The sequence below is a fragment of the Saccopteryx leptura genome, chromosome 2 (assembly GCF_036850995.1).
Source record: "Saccopteryx leptura isolate mSacLep1 chromosome 2, mSacLep1_pri_phased_curated, whole genome shotgun sequence".
NCBI lineage: Eukaryota > Metazoa > Chordata > Mammalia > Chiroptera > Emballonuridae > Saccopteryx > Saccopteryx leptura.
The window spans coordinates 232,843,034-232,868,104 of NC_089504.1; the positions used below are offsets into that span (position 1 = coordinate 232,843,034).

The window sequence follows — 25,071 nt, forward strand, 5'->3', positions numbered from 1 at the left end:
GCTCTACCACTGAGCCAACCTGTCAGGGCCTGGACAAAGCATTTGAATAGACATTTCTCAAAGAATATATACAAATGGCCAATAAACACACGAAAAGGTATACAACATCAGTAGTCATCAGAGAAATGCAAATCAAAACCCTAAGATACCATTTCATATCTACTAGGATGGTTGCAGTAAAATACACAGACAATAACAAGTGCCATATGATTGGCCTAGTAATCCTACTCCTAGCTATATATCTGAGAGAGATAAAAGCATCTGTACACACAAAAACTTGTATATGACTATTCATATCAGCATTATTTATAATAGCTAAAAAGTAAAAACACCCTTACGTGCATCAGCTAACTGTTGAGTGGATAAACAAAATGTGATGTATTCATACAATGGTATATTATTCAGCCGTGAAATGAAGAAGTACCAATACACGATATAATGTGAACGAACCTTGAGAACATTAATCTGAATGATAGAAACTGGTGACAGTCTGACCAGGGGGTGGCTCAGTGGATAGAATGTCGGCCTGGGACACAGAAGACCCAGGTTCAAAACCCTAGGTCGCTGACTTGAGCACGGGCTCACCAGCTTGAGTGCGGGGTCGTTGGCTTGAATATGGGATCATAGACATGACTCCATGGTCACTGACTTGAGCCCAAAGGTCTCTGGCTTGAAGCCCAAGGTCGCTGGCTTGAGCATGGGGTCCCTGGTTTGGCTGGAGCCCCCCCCCCCCATCAAGGCACATATGAGAAAGCAATCAATGAACAACTAAGATGCCTAAATGAAGAATTGATGCTTCTCATCTCTGTCCCTTCTTGTCTGTCTGTCCCTCTCTCTGCCTCTGTCCTTCTTGCTAAAAAAAGAAAGAAAAAAAGAAACTAGTGACAAAGGACCATATATTGTATAACTCAATTTATGTGAAAATTCAGCGCAGACAAATCCATGGAGACCCAAGGGGGATTGGTATTTGCCAGGGACTTCAGGAGGAGTGGGGAATGACTGCTGCTGGGCATAGGGCTTCTTTTTTGGGGTGATGGAAATAAACTTGTTGTAATAGTTATAAAACTGAATAAATTAAAAAACATTGAACTGTACATATTAAATAGATGAATTTTAAAGTTTTCATTTGCACCCTCCATTTTAATTTTGTACATGGTGAAATTAGCAGGGTTATTCCTCTCACCTAAGGCTGTCTTATGGAGTAACAAAATAAATCCAAAAGTAATAGTTAAAATAAAGTGTATATGTACAAACAATTTTATTATTTATTTATTTTTATTTTATTTTATTTTTTTTACAGGAACAGAGAGAGAGTCAGATAGAGGGATAGATAGGGACAGACAGACAGGAACGGAGAGAGATGAGAAGCTTCAATCATCAGTTTTTTGTTGTGACACCTTAGTTGTTCATTGATTGCTTTCTCATATGTGCCATGACCGCGGGCCTTCAGCAGATTGAGTAACCCCTTGCTCGAGCCAGTGACCTTGGGTCCAAGCTGGTGAGCTTTTTGCTCAAGTCAGATGAGCCTGCACTCAAGCTGGCAACCTTGGGGTCTTGAACCTGGCTCCTTCCGCATCCCAGTCCGACGCTCTATCCACTGCGCCACCGCCTGGTCAGGCCAAACAATTTTAAGTATATGGAAAAGTACATTAAATCTAACAATTAACCCTTATATTCTCTCATTACTTTAATAATTATTAACAGTGTGCTAATAATTGGACATATTTTGCAAAGTAAAGATTTGTAGCATCTGTGTTTATATTTTCTAAAATAAAATATTCACTAAGCATTTATATAGAACACCAGAAGTTAAGATAGATGAGAAAGTTTCTGTGAATTAAAAAATGTCATGTGGCCTGACCAGGCGGTGGCACAGTGGATGGAGCATCGGACTGGGATGCAGAGTACCCAGGTTCGAGACCCCGAGGTCACCAGCTTGAGCGTGGGCTCATCTGGTTTGAGCAAAAGCCCACCAGCTTGAACCCAAGGTTGCTGGCTCCAGCAGGGGGTCGCTCAGTCTGCTAAAGGCCCGTGGTCAAGGCACATATGAGAAAGCAATCAATGAACAACTAGGGTGTTGCAACGCGCAATGAGAAACTGATGTTGGATGCTTCTCATCTCTCTTTGTTCCTGTCTGTCTGTCCCTGTCTATCCCTCTCTCTGACTCACTGTCTCTGTAAGAAAAAAAAAAAAAAAAAAGTCATGTGGTCTGACCTGTGGTGGTGCAGTGGATGAATTTTCAACTTGGATCGCTGTGGTTGCCGGTTTGAGACCCTGGGCTTGCTTGGTCAAGGCACACGTGAGAAGCAACTACTGCAGGTTGATGGTTACTGTTCCTCCCCTAACCACTTCTCTCTCTCTTCTCTCTAAAAATCAATAAATAAAATCTTTTAAAAAAATGTATGTGGACATGTTAAGATGTCTGAACTGTCTTTGAAATAATTAGGTCTATAAATGACAACATTTTTAATGCAAGCATGTTAACCTTTATGTGTTTATAAGATTACTGTGAGCAATTGTATGTAGAACACAGGAAACTTAACTCCATAGACTTTTTCTATGACCTGTTCTCTACTAAGAACTTAATTTCCTGATATTTTGCTATCGCAATTTGATATTGAAGAGTATAATTTAATAAGGCCAAGCATATAGGGTGGGATAGTACCTTTTATTTTGGAGTTAACCTAGTATATTCTCCTCCTCTCAGGAGTTTGCATGTTACCAATATGAATTTGAAATTCAGACACCCTTATTGGCCATTTGGCCCCGTGTGTAGTTTCTTATCATTAGGAAAAGTTACTATAGTGGATTACACAATTTCCTGATAAGGTACTAAAAATCCTGCTACGATTATTTTTGTTCTGTATATACTGTTTTGTATTGAGTGCTGTCTTGGATCCTTTTGGTTTTAGCTTATGTAGAAATAGGATTTTTGAAATCTGCTCCTCTGTCAAATAATGCTCTTATTTAAATTCATTGCTTCCAAATATCCACAAAGATTTATGAAAACCACTTATAAAAAGTGTTCAGGAAATTGGCCATAAATTGCAAATATACTTTATAAAAAATAAAATTTCTATTAAGCATATTTGGAAGTTTTATGTAAATTATAGAGCACATACTTGTGTGGCAGAAGTATAAAGTCTGTTGGTTTCAGATTATTATAGCTAACATACTGTAATTACTATGTATTAGGCACTGTTCTAATTTTTTTTATGTATATTAACTCATTAATCCTCACAACTACCTTATGAAGTAGTTACCCCTGTTTTACAAGTAAAGAAACTGAGGTACAGTGAGGTTATTAAGTAACTTGCTCAAGATCACACATCTGAGAAGCTGAGTTGCACTGGATTCTCATTTAGCAGTCTAGCTCTGGAGTCTACATTCTTTTTATCATCTGTATTTTTAAGGATTATTTTATTTCTTTCTCTCTAGATCATCACATTATTATTCCTTCTAAAGCTATCACTTTTTAGTTAATTTCATCATGTTTATGATGGCATTAAAAACAATGCATTCAATTAATGTGAAATAAATTAAGAAAGCTAAGTTGGTGAAGCTTTTGTGGCTTTTATTTCCTTTTTCAGTCTTTAGGATCTAAAGGAAAGGCTCTCTGAGGCGTTACCAGGGAGTGCCCCCCCCCCCCACCCCAATGCCTCATTTGTTCATTACCACCCATGTAGTCCCGCAGTAGCCAGCACACAATTTTATGGCCTCTTAGCCTCCACCGAAACCACAGTTTCCATCTGTTGTACTTAGTATGAGTATACTTTTGGCCCTGCTTCCCTGATGCATTTGTGCTGCCTCATCATCCAGTGCCTGTGTATACAAGTTGTCAAGGTGCCCCATCCCCACTCCTGGTCTCCCAAATGGCCTCAGATGCCCTTTCCCACTGAAAAGGAAGGACATCCTTTGGTGAACTGTATAGCCATGAACCTTGTGGAGTCTACATTCTTAACCGTTACACAAGTGTCTTTGATTGGAATGATCATTAAGCAAATAGTGATCAGTTATAACTTTCCTTTGCGACTGATGTTAGACTTATTGCAGGACAACAATATAAGCAATTCCCCTTGACATCTTGTTAAAACCTAGTTTCTATTGTGAATCTTAAGGTTATGTTGGCACAGTATTCTGGAATTTGAGTATATAATGATGATTGAGCAGAGGGATATTTGATACTAAGTTTATTCTTGAATTTTATTTCCAATTAAAAGATAAAATTAACTACAATGTAAGCAGTTTACTTTTTAGGTATTTAAAGTTAGAAAATGTTAAGCTAATATTTAATGTAGTACGTGAGACAAATGTTTCTTGAATGAATCATGGGAATTAAACTAGGTAATGAAGAAAAGTATGAAATGAAATGAGGCTAAATAAAAACAACTGTTTTTAAGATAGTAAAGGAATGAGTCTTCTTTTTATTTTTTAAAGATTTTATTTATTTTACAGAGAAAGGAGGGAGAGGGAGTGAGGAGTATCAACTCATAGTGGCTTCACGATTGTTCATTGATTGATTGTTGTATGTTCCTTGCAGGCAAGCCCAGAATTTTGATCCTGTGAACTCAGTATTCCAGGTTGACACTCTATCCACTGTGCCCCCATAGGCTATGATTCTTATTTTGTATGCATCTCTGAAATAAAAGAAATTATAAAATAAATACAGTCACTACTTGTATTTCCTGTTTTATTGTTGTTTTTGTTAATTAAAATTTTTTTTTATTGGAATGGTGTCGTTTGCCAAACCATACAGGTTTCAAGTGTACAACTCAATATAACACCATCTACACACCACATCACAAACCGTCTGCCGCAAGCAGTCTCTTCTTACCTATTTACTGATAAAGGGTAATCAGTCTTTAAGTGCAAATGAAAGACAAAGCATATTAATATTGTAAGTTGTTTCTTCATTCAGAATTTAGCCCTAGGCCATGTTTGTGAAATAAATGTATAATTATATATCCCTGAAAAAAAAAAGTGTTCTTTTGTTTGTTTTTTTGTAAAAATAAAATGGATTCCAGACATTTATTCTTCATTTTACCTTTTTTTCGAGGCTAAAATGTAGGTATTTACTTAATAAATATTAATTTTTGAACTAATTTTTTGTTTGTTTAGGAATTACAAGCTTTTCTCCCCTTTTTATTGAATTTAGTGAGGTGATACTGGTTAACAAAATTATACAGGACTCGAGTGTACAATTTCACAACACACCTGTATTGTGTGTTCACCACACAAGTCAAGTCTCTTTTAATCATTATTTATCCTCTCTATACCATCTTACACCCCCATCTTTTGTTTTATTTTTGAAAGAGAGTTGAAATAGTTGAATGGAGACATTTTACACTGCTATTTTTTAATATTATACTTTTTTTTTTTTTTTTGTATTTTTTGTATTTTTCTGAAGCTAGAAACCGGGAGAGACAGTCAGACAGACTCCCGCATGCGCCCGACTGGGATCCACCCGGCACGCCCACCAGGGGGCGATGCTCTGCCCACCAGGAGGCGACGCTCCGCCCCTCCGTGGCATCGCTCTGCCGCGACCAGAGCCACTCCAGCGCCTGGGGCAGAGGCCAAGGAGCCATCCCCAGCGCCCGGGCCATCCCTGCTCCAATGGAGCCTCGGCTGTGGGAGGGGAAGAGAGAGACAGAGAGGAAGGAGAGGGGGAGGGGTGGAGAAGCAAATGGGCGCCTCTCCTGTGTGCCCCGGCCGGGAATCGAACCCGGGACTTCTACACGCCAGGCCGACGCTCCATCACTGAGCCAACCGGCCAGGGCTATACTTTATTTTTTATTGAAAATTTTTTGCAATTACAGTTTATATTCACTATTTTTTATTTATTTATTTATTTTTTCATTTTTCCAAAGCTGGAAACGGGGAGGCAGTCAGACAGACTCCCGCATGTGCCCGACCGGGATCCACCCGGCATACCCACCAGGGGGCGATGCTCTGCCCCTCTGGGGCGTTGCTCTGTTGCATCTAGAGCCATTCCAGCGCCTGAGGCAGAGGCCACAGAGCCATCCTCAGCACCCGGGCCATCTTTGCTTCAATGGAGCCTCAACTGCGGGAGGGGAAGAGAGAGACAGAGAGGAAGGAGAGGGGGAGGGGTGGAGAAGCAGATGGGCGCTTCTCCTGTGTGCCCTGGCCAGGAATCGAACCCGGGACTCCTGCACGCCAGGGCGATGCTCTACCACTGAGCCAACTGGCCAGGGCTCACTATTTTTTATATTAGTTTCAGTTGTACAGCATAGTGGTTAGACAATCATATACACTTATTTTTTGAGAGAGAGAAAGAGAGAGACAGGAAGGGAGATAGAGATGAGAAGAATCAATTTATAGTTGCAGTACTTTAGTTGTTCATTGCTTCTCATATGTGCCTTGACCAAAGGGCTCCATCTGAGCCAGTGATCCTTTTCTCAAGCCAGCGACCTTGGGCTTCAAGCCAGAGACTTGAGATCATCTTTATGACCCTGTGCTCAAACTAGCATGCCAGTGCTCAAGATGAGAAACCCGCATTCTAGCTGGTTACCCTGGGGTTTTGAACCAGGGCCTTCAGCATCCTGAGTAGACTTTTATCCACTGCACCACCACTGGTCAGGCAGTGCTGCCTTTTTTATCCTGTATTGCTTGGGAAACCAGAAATGTTTTGCTAGGTTGCATGTTCTCAGCAGAGAGTTTTGAAAAATATCCTGAAGTGTATGAGAAAATGATTTTCCATGTAGCTACAACTTCAGAGATGAACTTCATAAAGCATGCAAGCAAGTTGTGTTCAACAGTGTTACATTTTGAAGGCTGCCTCAGATTTAGAGGGGATTGTATATCATAGCATTGTAGCATATGTTGTGTCAAAAGCATGAGATTTGCACCTTATTCTATCTATAAAGTAAGAATTCTGCCATTGCCTTCTCCACAGGGTTGTTGTGAATATTAAATGAATTAATATATGTATACAATTTAAAACATCCAAGTATGTAGTAAGTGCTAAATAAATGTTAGATGTGGTTTTTGTTACTATTATTATTATCATCACTATTATACTCTTCAGAGTAGTGGAAGATGATTACGTGTTGGATGCAGGTTGATGTCATTGATTTTGTAGATTATTAAACAGATAGTTTATGTGACCAGAACAGAGTATTTTGACAATTAAGTTATCTCTTACCTCCAAATCTGTCCTGTTTATTCTACTTTGTGATGATAGGGTTTGTGACTCTGCAGGCCACATTTATGCATTGTTAACGGCTCCCTGTTTGGTCGGTAAATAAGGGGCAGTAAAGGGGACTTGCTCTTCTTTGCTTCCAGTGGCTTATCTCCCTACTATTCCTGTGAGAGCCACCCTTGTAACACTTTTCATCCTGGCAGTAGTAGTAACTTCCTGTAGCAGTTGCTGGATCTAGTGTGCAGTTTTTTCAACACTTGAGGACTGGTTTTATCAAGCTTCCTCCAGAAGCCACTGGAGGAAGGTTTGAGTCCCAGGGCCATGGGGCTTCAAGGAATCAGACACCAACACCATCTGAGCAGTGCCTTCTTCTCAGAACTGGGAGTTTAAGTTCCCTGGACCCCTCTTCTAATCTTTTGGTAGCCTAGCCCTGGGCTTGATAGCTGCTTTCTGTAGTTGCTATCTTTGTGATTCGTTAGAGTTCTCTTTTTGCCCCTTCAGCTGTTTACCTAAAAACTTTATATTTGGTTAAGAAATCTTATATGACATCTGTCTATTCAAATAACAGGTATGGTTCCTGTCTTTTGACTGAATCCTGACTGATATATAGAGGTGATAAGGGCTAGTAGCCAACATAGTTTCACTTAAGAAGTTCTCATTACCTTTTTTTAAAAAGGACAATTCTAAGGTGACATAGTATATTTTGATTTTCCTAAATAATTTTATAAGTATCCCATGATACTCATATGGACAACATGAATCTTGTTATAGATTTAATGATAATAAAGTTTTTGAATTAGATAACCATAGAGTTAATAGAAACCTGAAGGAAGTATGTACCAAAGCACAGGACTCTATTTTTTAAAATCTAGTCTTATTGAATAATACTGTATCCTAGATAAAGGCATGGGAGTTTTCACAACTATAAAACGGATGATAATACACTGAAAGAATTAGGATTCAAGGAGATATTGCTGTATAGATACTAGACCAGTAAGATAAAGCCAAACCACAAAGGTAATTTGTGATTTTTTTTAAAATTTGTGATTTCGGCCTGACCTGTGGTGGTACAGTGGATAAAGCATTGACCTGGAATGCTGAGGTTGCCTGTGCGAAAGCTTAGGCTTGCCTGGTCAAGGCACGTATGGGAGTTGATGCTTCCTGCTCCTCTTTCCCTTCTCTCTCTCTCCTCTCTAAAAAATGAATAAATAAAATCTTTAAAAATATATTTGTGATTTTGACAAGGGCAGGGACCATGTCTGTTTTATTTTCTTTTTCTATGTTTAGTCCTTTGTAAATGCCCGACACAGAGTATGTGCTCAATATTTGAACATATTGATAAATCAAGACAAAGTTACTCAATTATAAATGAGGTTCTGCATTTAGATTCAATACTTATGAGCAAACCTTACTTATCAATAGTTTTTGGGAAAAGTTTTGGGTTGTTTTTAAGCTCAACATGAATTACATATATTCAATCACGAAGAAGCTAATAAATGCATCTTAGTATTAACGAAAATAGTGTTGTAATCTTAGAAAGCTGCTATTCATTTTCCTTCATTCTGAGTTTAAGTCTAGTTTTCAGAACCATATATATTTTTAAAGATTTTATTTATTCATTTTCAAGAGGAGAGAGAGAAGTGGGGGGAGGAGCAGGAAGCATCAACTCCCATATGTACCTTGACCGGGGAGACCCAGGGTCTTGAACCGGTGATCCTCAGCATTTCAGGTTGATGCTTTCTCCACTGCGCCACCACAGGTCAGAACAGAACCATATTTTTATTTCTTTATTCATTTAATTAATTAATTTTTTCAGAACCATATTTTTAGAGGAACATAGTTTACTAGAGAGCATCCTAAAAAGTAACTACCGTATTTCCCCATGTATAAGACACACTTTTTTTTTTCCAAAAAATTTGGGGTCTTAAAAACTGGGTGCATCTTATACAGTGGTTGTAGTAAAAATACTTGCCTTTCCTGCTTTTTGGTGCTTGTTTTTGTGCTCATTGTTGAAGACATTGATTCGTCATCAGACAGAGATGAGGAAAAGCTAATGGATGGGAGTTTTGACAGTGATGAGGAGTTGTGTGAATTTTATGATGAATAAAATAAGATCAATAACTATGTAATACATTATTTTTTCAAATTTCGGGCCCCCAAATTAAGGTGCATCTCATACATGGGAGCATCTTATACATTGGGGAAATATGGTAGGTTATGTGATGAACATTTGAGGGAATTTGAAGTTTTAGAAAGGAAACATCATTTCTCATCCCTCACCTAAAGATTTACTGGCGAACTGGGGATGCTTGAAGTCACAAATTTGTGATAATTTGTTTTCTTAAAGGATGTACTAAGAAAAGACCTCACAGTGAAGGAAGGGAAAAGAAGGACTAGGCATAACATTTTTTTAAGCCCTTGAGCAGTCACTTCTGAACAGTTTCTGACTACAACCATAGCAGGATCTCAGTTCTGGGAAGGCTTAAGCTGGCTTGGATGTACATAGTTCTTTAGGATTTACTAGATTGTTGCTTTTTAGCCCATATAAGTTAATGAGGGCACTTGGACTATTAAGTGGAGAAGTGGTGGGAGAGCTACAACTTATCAAATACAAATGAGCAGGCAGCCTGACTAACTCCCCTTCCTTACTCTTTCTATGAAAAGGAAATGATGCAAGGGCAAAGTTCAGCATGTAATAGTTTTAAACAACAAATGCTATAGCAGTGTGTAAGAGATGTGGAAACGACAATATCTGAGGGCAGAACACTTAATATGTTGTTTTAGGGCAGAAAACTGAAACCAATGGCTGAAAGTTTTAGGGAGGCAAATTTAGACTACTGAAAGAAAAACCTTTCTGGACAACAAGTAGTCGGAAGTTGTATTTTCCGATGAGGTCTTCTAATGTAGATATTCAGCAGTGTACCTGAGGGCATATTACACGGGATCAGATGGACAAGTGGTAAAGGTGCTGCTGTCAGTTTCCTTTTTGCAATATTGAGATGTTTAACCTGGTGCTTCATCTGATTAGGACCATACTTCTGGCCTATAGAACAGGTTGAGAGGGTACCTGCAGTCAAATTTAGTATTTTATGAAGAAATATTTGTCTGTTTCAGCCCAGAAAAAGTGATATTCTCAAAGTTCTGCAATATAAAACATTGCTAAAATTATTTTGGTCTGAAAAATTTCTAAGCAAATATCCATCAACTATACAAAAATTTTTACAAGTGTTTCTATGGACTTTATATTTAGATTTTTATTCATTTTAAGAGAGAGGAGAGCCCTGGCCGGTTGGCTCAGTGGTAGAGCGTTGGCCTGGCGTGCAGGAGTCCTGGGTTCGATTCCCGGCCAGGGCACACAGGAGAAGCGCCCATCTGCTTCTCCAACCCTCCCCTTCTCCTTCCTCTCTGTCTCTCTCTTACCCTCCTGCAGCCAAGGCTCCATTGGAGCAAAGTTGGCCCGGGCGCTGAGGATAGCTCTATGGCCTCTGCCTCAGGCGCTAGAATGGCTCTGGTTGCAACAGAGCAACACCCCAGATGGGCAGAGCATCGCCCCCTGGTGGGCATGCCGGGTGGATCCTGGTCGGGAGCATGCGAGAGTCTGTCTGACTGCCTCCCCGTTTCCAACTTCAGAAAAAAAAAAAAAAAAAAAAAAAAAAAAAAAAAAAAAGGAGAGAGAGAGAGAAAGGGGGAGGAGCAGGAAGCATTAACTCCCAATTGTGCCTCTCTTCTTGCCCCAGGACAGGGTAGGCATACAAAGGCTGTACTTCCTAGCCCCCACCCTACCCTGGCACCCTGCTTTCCCTTCTGGGCTTCAACTCTGTCCTCTCCCTCTATTGCAGGGTTTTGAACCAGCAACCTCAGTGTTCCAGGTTGATACTTTATCCACTGAGCCACCACAGGTCAGGCAAATTATACATATATTTAAAGGCAGTATTGAATTCAGTGTAGACTTTGTTATTTGTATTTTCTCAATCTTCACATATACAATTAAGAGATTAAAATTAAAAAAAAAATTTATTTTCTTGATTTTAGAGAGAGGAAGGGAGAGAGCAGGAGGAACAAGAACATCTGTACCTTTATGTGTCCTGACCAGGGATTGAACCAGTAACCTTTGCGCTTGGGGATGACAATCTAACTGACTGAACTAACTGGCCAGGGCCAAGAAAATTTTAAGAAAATAAAAATAATCCAGCCTGACCTGTGGTGGTGCAGCGGATAAAGCATCAACCTGGAATGCTGAGGTTGCTGGTTCGAAACCCTGGGCTTGCCCAGTCAAGGCACATGTGGGAGTTGACACTTCCTGTTCCTCCCCCCTTCTCTCTCTCTCTCTCTCTCTCTCTCTCTTTCTCTTCTCTTTAAAATATATAAATAAAGTCTAAACAAAAATAAAAATAATCTATAATCTTATATTCAAAGATAATTTAACATAGTTAATATTTTGATTTCTTTCATTAGTTTCTTAAGTGTAGCCTTCTCATCATAGTTGAGATTATATTGTTTATGGGGTTTTTTTTGTTTAGCGTAGGGGGAGAGAGAGAGAGTGAGAGAGACAGGGATTGACAGGCAGAAAGGGAGAAAGATGAGAAGCATCAACTCTTAGTTGTGCCACTTTAGTTGTTCATTGATTACATTCTCATATGTGCCTTGACCGGGGTCTCCAGCTGAGCCAGTGACCCCTTGCTCCAGCCAGCAACCATGGCATCATGTCTGTGATCCCATGCTCAAGCCAGTGACCCGTGCTCAATCTGGTGAGCCTGCACTCAAACTGTCGACCTTGTTATTTTCAGGTTGAGTCCTGAGCATTCCAGGCTGAGGCTCTATCCACTGTGCCACTGCCTGGTCAGGCTAGGTTTGTATTTTGATCTTTCCCTTAGTATAACTTTAGATTGCCAAGGAAAAGTTTGAGTACTTGTAATGCCAGTATTTGCAGCTGCCATCAAAGCTACCTGGCCAACGCAAGTTCTGGTTTGATTCTGACCGATAGTAATGAAACAGTTGAGCCAAAAGCTGGTGTTCCATTTTCCTTTAATCCTAGCTTGCACCAGTGGGCGAGAAAATACACGTAGTGGGAAACGCTTCCCTTTCAGGGCTCCTAAAGCCACCGACTCATCCGAGTTTTCCTAGAATCAAAGGCTTCCACCTCACCAGTCTTATTCACCTCTATTCCCCATCTCCTTCTCCTCCATGAACTGGCTTCTCCTTCCCCTATTCTGCCATTTTGGCTGCCTCCTCCACATGGCTTCCCTGCCTCCTCCAGCCTGGGCTTCTCCTCCCTTCAATAACATAGCCATTCTCTCCCAGAACAATGTGATCTCTCTCCAAGATGGCCTCCTAGCTCCTTCTTTTAAAACCTTTTGGTGTGAAAGCCCTCCCCCAACACACATTAGCATAACCATGCTCCTTCCAAGCAAGAAGGGCATTCAACCGCCCCATGTGGGCAGCGGCCGTCTTTAACAGGGTGAGCAAAATATATCTTATTTGCCCAACAGTACTCTTTTGCATTCATTCTCTCAAACAAAAAGCATATACATATGTAAATGTAAATATGTAAGTTTATAACTATGCTTGCACATACATATACACTTGTGTACTCCAGGCACTATGTTGGCTGCTTCTTGGAAAGTTTATTGTCTTTCAGAGCACAAAAGTTAACTATAATATAAAGTAGACCATGAAGAATGTCTGTATTTTCTTGAAGTTTAGACAAGGAACCCCTCTGGATTATCAGAACTTTTTCTCACTAAGTTTCTTTGTTTGTAGATTCCTCTCTTTGGTGCTAAGACTATTGGCCAGAGAAGTCCTGATGGTCCAGTGCTGAGCAAAGCTGAATTTGTTGAGAAAGTTCGTCAGAGTAACCAGGCCTGTCATGATGGAGATTTCCACACAGCTATTGTTCTATACAATGAAGCTCTGGCTGTTGACCCTCAGAACTGCATCTTATACAGCAATAGATCTGCAGCATATATGAAAATCCAGCAGTATGACAAAGCCCTGGATGATGCAATCAAAGCTCGACTTCTCAATCCCAAATGGCCTAAGGTAGAAATTTTATTTACTTTCATAGACTCTTTTGTGCTCATATTTAATTTTAATGTAACATTTTATTGATTCAGTATAGTTATTAATATTTCAATAGTCTGTACTTTGGCAAAATGTAGAATGGCTTCATTGAGTTGGTACACTAGTGAATGGCTTCCTTTTTTATGCTTTGGAAGTATGCTTTTCATGTTCAAGATTAATTTTTTTCCTTTATGTTTCAGAGTTGAACTTTTTTCACTCAGCTTCTTGATAGGATACATTGTAATCATTTAATGGGTTTTGGATGTATCTTTTTTTTGCATAGATGTTTTAGATAGAGTATGATAATCGTTTTTCTTTCCTTTGATTTAATTATTCTCTGTTAGTAACTGTATTTTCAAAATGGTATTTAATCAAAGAAACTTTTTTCTAATAAAACATTATAATTATGTATAGTCCTTTGAATAGTGTAAGGATTGAGTTGTCTTTGTTTTGTAAATATATTTTCAGTGTACCTATTTATTTACCCCTAGTATTTTAGAAACTGCTTTTTAAGATGTGACTGTGTGCTTGAGATGACTTTTTATTGAATGCAAAACCATTTGATCCCATCATTGGCTTTCTGTTGAGTTAACAAAGGTTAATGGCTATTTCCTAAAGATTTTAAAAGAAATTCTTACTGTCTTTATGATACGTCACAGTCATATTACTTTATACTGTAACTCTGGTAGGTATTTTAAAACTTGGTTATATGACAACATTTGGGACTTAGAATGCTGTTTTCAGAGGACAGACCTATGTTCAAATTCTTTTTCTTCTATTAATGACAATATGGCTTTAGGTAAATCTCTTGAACCATTCTAAGGTTACAATAAATGAGATAGATAATAATACCTATCTTGTAAGGTTATTTAACAGTTAGATAATTTGTTACTTGTAGTAGATGTTTGGTATATAATAGCTATGCTTATGACTTTTTAAAAACATTCAATTAATCAATTATTCTAACATGACTTGTCATTGTCTTTTTTTTTTTTTTTTAAAGCCTGTAGTCGACATCAAGTAAGTCAAGGTGATTGATTGCATCTTACATGTCTTTTATCTCTTCACTGACTTTTTTTTTGTCTAGTTATTCCATCAGGTGCTAGAATGAAGAAATTAAAATCTCCAGTTAAGATTTTGGAATTGGCTATTTATCTCTCCCTTTAATATAGTCAGTTTTTGTTTCATTTAAAAAAATTTTATTGATTGATTTTAGCGAGAGAGGAAGGGAGAGGTAGAGATAGGAACATTGAGCTGTTCCTGTATGTGCCCTGACTGGGGATTGAACTGGCAATCTCTGTACTTCTGGATGATGCTATATAACCAATGAAGCTATCCAGCCAGGGCATTTCATGTTTATTTGTTTTTTTTTTGTTTTTTTTTGTTTTTTTGTATTTTCTGAAGTTGGAAACGGGGAGGCAGTCAGACAGACCCTGCATGCGCCCAACCGGGATCCACCCGGCATGCCCACCGGGGGCGATGCTCTGCCCATCTTGGGGCGTTGCTCTGTTGCAACCAGAGCCATTCTAGCGCCTGAGGCAGAGGCCATAGAGCCATCCTCAGCGCCCGGGCAAACTTTGCTCCAATGGAGCCTTGGCTGCGGGAGGGGAAGAGAGACAGAGAGAAAAGAGAGGGGGAGGGGTGGAGAAATAGATGGGTGCTTCTCCTGTGTGCCCTGGCTGGAATTGAACCTGGACTCCTGCACGCCAGGCTGACGCTCTACCACTGAGCCAACCTGACAGGGCCCATTTCATGTTTTTTGAAGCTCTATTGACATATATACTTTTATTATTATGTCTTGATGAATTGATCCTTTTATCATTATGCAAGATCTCGCTGTATCTCTGGTAGTTAATTTTGTCCGAACTTGATTTTGTTTGATAATAATATAGCTACTTCAGCTTTCTTCGGCTTCTTCTTTGTATTATGCGTCTTTTCCTATCCACGTTTCAACCTCTCTGAGACTTGACATATAAAATATATCTCTTTTGGACAGCATGGAATTTTGACTTGCTTTTATTTTTAATTTTATTTTTAAAAAATATTTTATTTATTGATTGATTTTAGAGGAGAGAGAGAGAGAAAGGAGAGAGGGGAGGAGTGGGAAGCCCTAACTCTTAATAGTTGGTTCTCATATGTGCCTTGACCAGGCAAGCCTAGGGTTTTGAACCAGCAACCTCAGCATTCCAGGTTGATGCTTTATTCACTGTGCCACCAGAGGTCAGGCTGTTTTGTTTTTAAATCAATCAATCATTCTCCCTTTTAAAACGTTTTTTTTAATTTTATTTTTCTGAAGTGAGAAGCAGGGAGGCAGAGAGACAGATTCCCACATGTGCCCAACCAGGATCCACCCGGCAGGATCCATCCGGCAAGCCCAATAGGGGGCGATGCTCTTCCCATCTGGGACATTGCTCTGTTGCAACAGGGGCCATTCTAGCGCCTGAGGCGGAGGCCATGGAACCATCCTCAGTGCCCAGGCCCACTTTGCTCCAGTCGAGCCTTGGTTGTGGGAGGGAAAGAGAGAGAGAGAAAGGAGAGGGGGGAGGGTGGAGAAGCAGTTTGGTGCTTCTCCTGTGTGCCCTGGCCGGGAATCGAACCCAGGACTTCCACATGCCTGGCCGACACTCTACCACTCAGCCAACTGGCCAGGGCAGTCATTCTCCCTTTTATTTATTTATTTTTATTTATTCATTTTAGAAAGGAGGGGGAGAGACAGAGAGAGAGAGAGAGAGAGAGAGAGAAGGGGGAGGAGCAGGAAGCATCAACTTCCATATGTGCCTTGACCAGGCAAGCCAGGGTTTTGAACCGGCAACCTCAGTGTTTCCAGGTTGACGCTTTATCCACTGCGCCACCACAGGTCAGGCTCATTCTCCCTTTTAATTGGAATCTTTGTCCATTAACTTTTTTTTTTAAGTGAGTGAGAGAGAGACAGAGACAGAGACAGAGAAAGAGAAGAAGGGAGAGATATCAGAAGCATCAACTAGCACTTGTGGCACTTTAGTTGTTCATTGATTACTTCTCATTTTTCTGAAGCTGGAAACAGGGAGAGACAGTCAGACAGACTCCCACATGCGCCTGACCAGGATCCACCCGGCACGCCCACCATGGGGCGACGCTCTGCCCACCAGGGGGCGATGCTCTGCCCATCCTGGGCGTCGCCATGTTGTGACCAGAGCCACTCTAGCGCCTGAGGCAGAGGCCACAGAGCCATCCCCAGCGCCCAGGCCATCTTTGCTCCAATGGAGCCTTGGCTGCGGGAGGGGAAGAGAGAGACAGAGAGGAAAGCGCGGCGGAGGGGTGGAGAAGCAAATGGGCGCTTCTCCTGTGTGCCCTGGCCGGGAATCGAACCCGGGTCCTCCGCACGCTAGGCCGACGCTCTACCGCTGAGCCAACCGGCCAAGGCCATTGATTACTTCTCATTTGTGCCTTGACCTGGCATGTGATGAGCCCAGCCAGTGACCCCTTGGTCAAGCTAGCGACTTTGGGTTCAAACCAGTGACCTTGGGCTTCAAGCCAGTGACTTTTGGGCTCAAGCCAGCAACCATGGGATCTTGTTGATGATCCCATGCTCAAGCCGTATTAGCCCATGCTCAAATTGGCGACCTTGGGGTTTTGAACCTGGGACCTCAGTGTCCTAGGTTGATGCCTATCCACTGTGCTACCACCAGTCAGGCATGATGCATATCTCTTAATTTCAAAATGATAGTGTACTAAAGAGCTAGCAGCAGAGTTTTTACTTTGTGTTTAGTCATAGTTAATATACCATTGTAACTGAAATTTGAACTGTGACATTATGAAACTGGTGTTATATAACTCTGGTAACTGAAATTCATGTATTGTATATTGAAACAAGATGCATGTGAAGTGAGGACTGCTGGTTCTTTGGAGTAGCATGTAGGTTTCTTTCTCCCATTACATGTTACTTCACCTCTGTAAGCCTCAGTTTTCCAATTATTAAACTGGGTTAACATTCTAAGCCTTGAAGTGTTTTAGTGAGGATCAAGTAAAATAATGTTAGGCACTCACCACAGTTTTTCATGTACAAGTTTTTTAATACATGATAGTCATTAATGATGTTGATCGTGATGATGATGTTTTTTGTTCTGTGTTTAAACATATTTATTTTTTAGTCAAATTGCCCAGTCTTTTTTTGAGCATTTTTTCCCTTTATAATAATCTCAGTAATCTGAATCCATTTAATTTCTGCTGATTGTTTTTATTTTAAGTTTTCTATTGATTGGGGGGAGATGGGAAAGGAGAGAAAGAGAGAAGCATTAACTTTGTTGTTCCACTTAGTTGTTCCAGTTAGTTGTGTACTCATTGATTGCTTTATGTATGTGCCCTGACTGGGGATCTAACCCATGACCTCAGTGCACCAGGACAATGCTTTATCCACTGACCCACTCTGCTATGGCTTCAGCTGAAAAAAATATGATGCCAAAATGAATAAAATATTTCATTAAAACATATCTGTTGCAGAGGGAAGAGGAATAATTATTTCTTTAACACATATAAAATATATAGTACATGGACTCTTTTGAAAAACTTATCAGGTCATTGCTCTTTTATATGTGGCTATATTTCATTTGTTTCAATTCAGTTAAATTAAGCATAATGACTTTTTCCCATTGTTTTGGTTTTGGTGTTCTACTTCTTCATGATTTGTGGAAAAAAGGAATGTATTGATGATCTGTATTTGTATCTGTTAGCTTTTTTTTTTTTTTGTATCTGCTAGCTTTTGTTCTATTACAAATCATTCCAAAACTTGGTTGCTTAAAATGACAACCATTTATTTAGCTTAAGATTTCGCATGTCAATTGGGTGGCTCTTCTGGTCTGGGTTGACCTAACTGATTTCTGCTGGGTTGCTCATGTGTTTGAGGTCAACTAGAGGTTTGATTTCTGATGGTTGGTATGCTGTTGGCTAGGGGAATAGCAGCAACTGGGCCATGTGTCTTATCATCCAGTAGGTTTTCCTGGGCTTCTAAACATGTCCAAGTAGTTTTTGAGTCTGGCTCATGTTTGCTATTGTCTCGTTGGCCAGAGCATATCATATAGCCCAGCTCAGAACCACTATAGGAGTAGGTTACCCAAGGGCATATAGAAGGAAAGAATTAATGGCCATCCTTATAATTTACTGCAGTATTCTTCGTCAGACATATGCACAGTATGGTACATATTCATGCACCATCAATTCCAGAATACATCCCTTTTTAGTTGTATCTATTTTAGTTTGACTTTTTACCCTTTATCTTTCTATTCCAGAATTTTCTTGAATCACATCTTTTCAGACAAGTCAGTTGTGAAGAAGTTACTATCATTTTAGTTTGAATTATGAGTTACAGAAATAGTTATATTCTTCAAGGGTACTTACTATAGGAAGGAAAAACCGGAAGAATGGTAGGTTTTCATATGATGTAACACCATAGAAAGAAAAATTTTACAATGGGACTTTCCCATTAATTTTAAAGCACACGATAAATACCTCTCTTTCTTCATGGATTTAAAGTACTCCCCACATTCTTATTCATTGTTCCTGATGACAGATTTTTGTCATTAGGTATACTACTTGATGACAGAGTATTATATACTGTTTGGCTGGTATTATACCTAATGACAGAGTTATATGTAAGAAAAAAATGTTAAAAATATCTTGGTTACATGTTTCATTTTGGTTTACCTATTTCATAATAGTAACAAAATATAATAGCTCTTGTTGAGTGCTTATTTACTGAAGGATTGTCTGAATCTTTTTATTTGTGATATCAATTTTATACTTAAAATAATCTTATGGAGTAGATATTATTATTTCAACTTTATAATAGAGAATATTTATACTTAGTGAGATATTAAGTAACTTGCCCAGGACATCTAACTTGTAACTGGGAGGGTTGAATTTTAACCGAGGTCTGTCTGATTCTAAAGAATTTTTCCTTAGTATACTATACCGTACCACCTACCTGTATAAAGGAGTCTATTAATTAAGAAATTTTAAGAGTTCAGAATTCTTTTTTAAGTTTATTTATTTATTTAGTGACAGAGACAGAGACAGAGAGAGGGACAGACAGGCAGGAAAGGAGAGAGATGAGAAACATCAATTTTATGTTGTGGCTCCTTCGTTGTTCCTTGATTACTTTCTCATATATGTCTTGGCCGGGGGAGGGGGGCTCCAGCAGAGCGGAGTGACCCCTTGCTCAAGCCAGCGACCTTGGGCTCAAGCCAGTGACCTTGGGCTCAAGCCAGTGACCTTGGGCTTCAAGCCAGCGACTTTTGGGCTCAAGCCAGTGACCATGGGGTCATGTCTATGATCCCATGCTCAAGCTAGTGACCCCATGCTCAAGCTGGTGACCTCAGGGTTTCGAACCTGGGTCCCTCTGCATCCGTGTCTGATCCCCCTCTGCATCTACTGTGCCACTGCCTGGGCAGGCCCTACTAATTTTGTTATTTGTTTCCAATATGTCTTTGTTATTTGGTTATAGTGGACCATTGCCGCTATTACCCTGGACCACAGGGATGCTAACTTCAGTGTCATGAGGTTCCTACAACACTTTATCTGTATGAAGGTAGCCACAGATCATGAAGTGGACATTGAATTATGGAAAGAATTAATTGGACAGGTGATGAACCAGCTTGGACAGCAGCTTGTAAGCCAGCTGCTCCACACATGCTGTTTTTGTCTCCCCCTTACGCTACCAGATGTGGCTGATGTGGTCTGGGAGATTATGCAGGTTGACAGACCGACTTTTTGGTAAGAGAATTCCTTGAAAGGTTTGCCAAAGAGACAACTGTGGGAGCCCTCACAGTGAAACACAAACAACTAACAGATTTCTACAAACAAGTCACTAGTGCTCAGGAATGTATACAAGTTTGTTGGGTCTTGTGAGACTTCACCAGATTGTTTCGATAGCTCACACTTCTGCACTGCGCCTGTCATCCAGGAATGTTTTTTTTTAAATTAGAAGACAGGAAGAAAACAAAGACCAGACTGTGTCCCACAATCAGAATCCTCCATTTTGGCAGAGGGGCCTTCACCAGGGCATCCAATTACACAGGGAGAGACTCCAGCCTCTAAGGCCGTCCTGAGGAGGAGTTCTTGCTTGAAGGTGTGAGGGAAAATCAGTGCAGTTTTTAAAAAGATGGCTGCTGTCTGTCTGGCATAGTGGGAGGGGAGTTGCTTTCCTTAGGAACTTGTTTCTAAAATGAAAAAGAATTTTAAGGAAATAAAAAAGGAAGACTAAACTGAAACCAGACCTGAAACATTTGCCTGGTAGCAAATGACACCCATACTTACACGTACGAACACACACACATGCTAACATGTGTGCATACACAGAAACGTAAAGGTACAAACTTTCTGTAAAACAATAAACAGTTACTTAGGGAAAATGGGAATTTAAATGAATTAAATATCTGCAATTGGAAGAAAAGGGTCAGGATCATCTCTTAAGGTTTTTTTATTGTTTTGTCCTCTCTCCTATCCTTCTTTATCATTTTCCCTCCTCTTTTAACAAAGTGAGTAGAAATTTCTCCCATCTTATCCAGCCACTTCTTACCACCTTTAGGATTGTTTGGACAGGGAGGAATGAGCAAGGAGCCTTTGCTGTTTTATACTGTGGATCACATCACTGATACTAGGACCTGCCAGGGCCAAAATTCATCTGTATCCCAACTCTGACCACACTATTCAATCTCTAAGTCCACTTCCAATCCACATTGCATTGTCATCAGCTTTTCAAAGAAGAGCCAAAATTGGGGTGAGTGGGATATAAATGTATATTCTAAGTTTTAGTTTCTTAAGATTTTTTTAGTTAATGTTTTACTTCAAACATGAGAGAAAAAAGTGTGTGGGAATGTGGGAAAAAGTCTTTACAGGGATAACTATATTTTACTAAAAAATGTGAAAATTATTTGACTTCATGGGGATGAGGTGGGAGTGGGAAGCCCATAGCACAGCGGTTCTCAACCTGTGGGTCACGACCCCAGCGGGGATCGAACGACCAAAACATAGGGGTCGCCTAAAGCCATCGGACCCACAGGTTGAGAACCGCTGCCATAGCAGATCTTAATGTTTTAAAGGAGTTGCAGTCCTGAATAGACATTAGATATGAGGTTGCTGTTCTGTCTAGTGTTGTAGCCATCTCAAGAACAAATCAACAATGAAAAAAAAAAGGAAGAAGTAAAATTTAAAATAAGTTTTTGTTTAGTAAGGCTAATATCTGGAGAGGCAGAGGCCATAGAGGCATCCTCAGCACCCAGGCCAACTTTGCTCCAATGGAGCCTCAGCTGCGGGAGGGGAAGAGAGAGACAGAGAGGAAGGAGAGGGGGAGGGGTGGAGAAGCAGATGGGCGCTTCTCCTGTGTGCCCTGGCCGGGAATCGAACCCGGGACTCCTGCACGCCAGGCCGACGCTCTACCACTGAGCCAACCGGCCAGGAGGGACAATTTTTATTGCCTGCTTTTTTGGTAATATATAGGCTATACTTATCTGATTGTGTGTCTCATCATTTTTTTTTTATTTTCTTTCTTTTTTTTTTTTTTTTTCATTTTTCTGAAGCTGGAAACGGGGAGAGACAGTCAGACAGACTCCCGCATGCGCCCGACCGGGATCCACCCGGCACGCCCACCAGGGGCGACGCTTTGCCCACCAGGGGGCGATGCTCTGCCTATCCTGGGCGTCGCCATGTTGCGACCAGAGCCACTCTAGCGCCTGAGGCAGAGGCCACAGAGCCATCCCCAGCGCTCGGGCCATCTTTGCTCCAATGGAGCCTCGGCTGCGGGAGGGGAAGAGAGAGACAGAGAGGAAGGAGAGGGGGAGGGGTGGAGAAGCAAATGGGCGCTTCTGCTATGTGCCCTGGCCGGGAATTGAACCCGGGTCCCCCGCACGCCAGGCTGACGCTCTACCGCTGAGCCAACTGGCCAGGGCCTATTTTTCCTTTTTATTTAATTGATTGGAGTAATACTGGTGAACACAACACATCGTCTGTACATTAAAAAAATTTTTTTTTCTTAAGTGAGAAGTGGGGAGGCAGAGCAACAGACTCCCACCTGCACTCAGACCAGGATCCATCCGGCAAGCCCCCTGTGGAATGATGCTCTGCATATCTGGGGCCATTGCTCCATTGCTCAGCAACTGAGCTATTTTACTGAGGTGAGGTCATGGAGCCAACCTCAGCGCTCAAGGCCGACTTGTTCCAACTGAGCTATGGCTGCAGGAGAAGAAGAGAGAGACAGAGAGGGGGGAAAGGAGGAGGGGTGGAGAAGCAGATGGGCGCTTCTTCTGTGTGCCCTGCCTGGGAATTGAACCTGGGACAACCACTCGCCAGGCGACGCTCCACCACTGAGCCAACCATCCAGGGCCTGTACATTGTTTTCCAAAGTACCTTGTGAACATACAGTTCTCCAGATTTTTCTTCTTTTTTAAATTTTTTCATTTTTCTGAAGTTAGAAGTGGGGAGTCAGACAGACTCCTGCATGCACCCGACCGAGATCCACCCAGCATGCTCACCAGGGGGCGATGCTCTGCCCATCTAGGGCGTCACTCCATTGCAACCAGAGCCATTCTAGCGCCTGAGGCAAGGCCATGGAGCCATCCTCAGCACCTGGGCCAACTTTGCTCCAATGGAGCCTCGGCTGCGGGAGGGGAAGAGAGAGATAGAGAGGAAGGAGAGGGGGAAGTGTGGAGAAGCAGATGGGCGCTTCTCCTGTGTGCCCTGACTGGGAATTGAACCCAGGACTTCCACATGCTGGGCCAATGCTTTACTGCTGAGCCAACTGTCCAGGGCCTATATATTTTTCTTTTTTTTTTATTCATTTTAGAGAGGAAAGAATGAGAGAGAGAGAGAGAGAGAGAGAAAGAGAGATAAAGGGGGGAGGAGCAGGAAGCATCAACTCCCTATATGTGCCTTGACCAGGCAAGTGCAGGTTTTGAACCGGCGACCTCAGCATTCCAGGTCGACGCTTTATCCACTGCGCCACCACAGGTCAGGCTATATTTTTCTTAAAAGTTTTTCTTAAGCCTTTTATTTATCCAACTGGTATTGCTGCTTCAGACAGCAGTAATGTTAAGCAATTGCCACTGATTGTGTTAACACATGCCCTGGCTGTTTTGAACTGAGCCATCTCTAAATCAGGTCAAATAAAGTCCTGTGATTAGAGCTTTCTTGGAGAGCTGCGAGACATGTCAGATAGTCATAATTTTGGGGGGATGGGGTGTTTTGGGGAGCTCCAGATCATTCTGAACTTTCCATTGATTCCTAAGCTTTTGATTTTCAGAAGTATTGTGCTTAAGAAGCTGTTGGTTTTCAAGTCTACCACAGGGCTAGGGAAAGAGGATAAAAAAATGTAAGGGAAAACCTCACGAATTTGCTATTATTTGAGACTCAGCAACTTTCTTGAAGAAACAGTTCTTAGGTTGCTATAGGATTTTTAATTTCCGTAGTTCTGAAACAGTTGATTTTGACAAGTTTTGTTTGTGTTCTCATTACTTTTATGGAAGAGCAGATTTTTGGAAGTCCTTACTCTGTCATTTAAAAAGTGCTTCTCCATAATTGTTTTGTGATAAAATATAAAATACTACTGTTATACTGTTAGGGCAGTAAACTAGGGCAAAAACAAAAGCAGGCAGACCAATGATGATGCTAACAGACTAGAGTCTTTATAGTTAAGACTCACTGAACTTTATAGCTGAAAGGTTTTCACTGACCCTCATAACAATCATCTATTATAGATGGTACTGTCTCTATTTTATAGGTAAGGTGTGATTCATGGAGATTTAAATAGTTTGCTCACAGTCAAAGAGTAAGGAAAACATCAGAATTAGAAACTCTATTTATCCAATTCCAAATTTTCTTTTTTTTCTTTTTCTTTCTTTCTTTTTTTTTTTTTTTTTTTTGCAACAGAGAATCAGGGAGAGGGACAGATAGGGAAAGACAGGAAGGGAGAGAGATGAGAAGCATCAATTCTTTTTTTTTTTTTTTTTAAATTTTATTTATTTATTTATTTATTTTTTCTTGAAGCTGGAAACGGGGAGAGACAGTCAGACAGACTCCCGCATGCGCCCGACCGGGATCCACCCGGCACGCCCACCAGGGGTGACGCTCTGCCCACCAGGGGGCGATGCTCTGCCCCTCTGGGGCGTCGCTCTGCCGCGACCAGAGCCACTCTAGCGCCTGGGGCAGAGGCCAAGGAGCCATCCCCAGCGCCCGGGCCATCTTTGCTCCAATGGAGCCTTGGCTGCAGGAGGGGAAGAGAGAGACAGAGAGGAAGGAGGGGGGGGGGTTGGAGAAGCAAATGGGCACTTCTTCTATGTGCCCTGGCCGGGAATTGAACCCGGGTCCCCCGCACGCCAGGCCGACGCTCTACCGCTGAGCCAACCGGCCAGGGCCGAGAAGCATCAATTCTTTATTGCGGCATCTTAGTTGTTCATTGATTGCTTTCTCATATGTGCCTTGACCATGGGGGGGGCTACAGCAGACCCAGTGACCTCTTGTTTGAGCCAGCGACCTTGGGCTCAAGCTGTGAGCCTTGCTGAAACCAGATGAGCCCGCGTTCAAGCTGGCAACCTCGGGGTCTGGAACCCGGGTCCTCTGTGTCCCAGTCCGACGCTCTATCCATTGCGCCACCACCTGATCAGGCCCAACTCCAAAGTTTCTTAACATCTGCCTCATGACATTAAAATTGAAATTATAAGTCAGATACTAAATTCATAATAACTATTCACAATAAAGTTCTCTGTCTTCCTTAAATAATTCTTTTGCATAGTTTTTTTTTTTTTTTCATTTTTCCAAAGCTGGAAACGGGGAGGCAGACAGACTCCCGCATGCGCCCGACCGGGATCCACCCGGCATGCCCACCG

The 25,071-nt window shown here is 41.2% G+C and overlaps 1 protein-coding gene across 1 annotated transcript in view; it reads left to right on the forward strand.

Moving 5' to 3' along the window:
* TTC28 (tetratricopeptide repeat domain 28) overlaps positions 1-25,071 on the forward strand; it is a 654,105-nt gene that overhangs the window by 13,176 nt on the left and 615,858 nt on the right. The window contains exon 2 of the mRNA XM_066370598.1: positions 12,920-13,198. Coding sequence (XP_066226695.1) covers positions 12,920-13,198 — 279 coding nt within the window. The remainder of the gene's footprint in view (positions 1-12,919; positions 13,199-25,071) is intronic.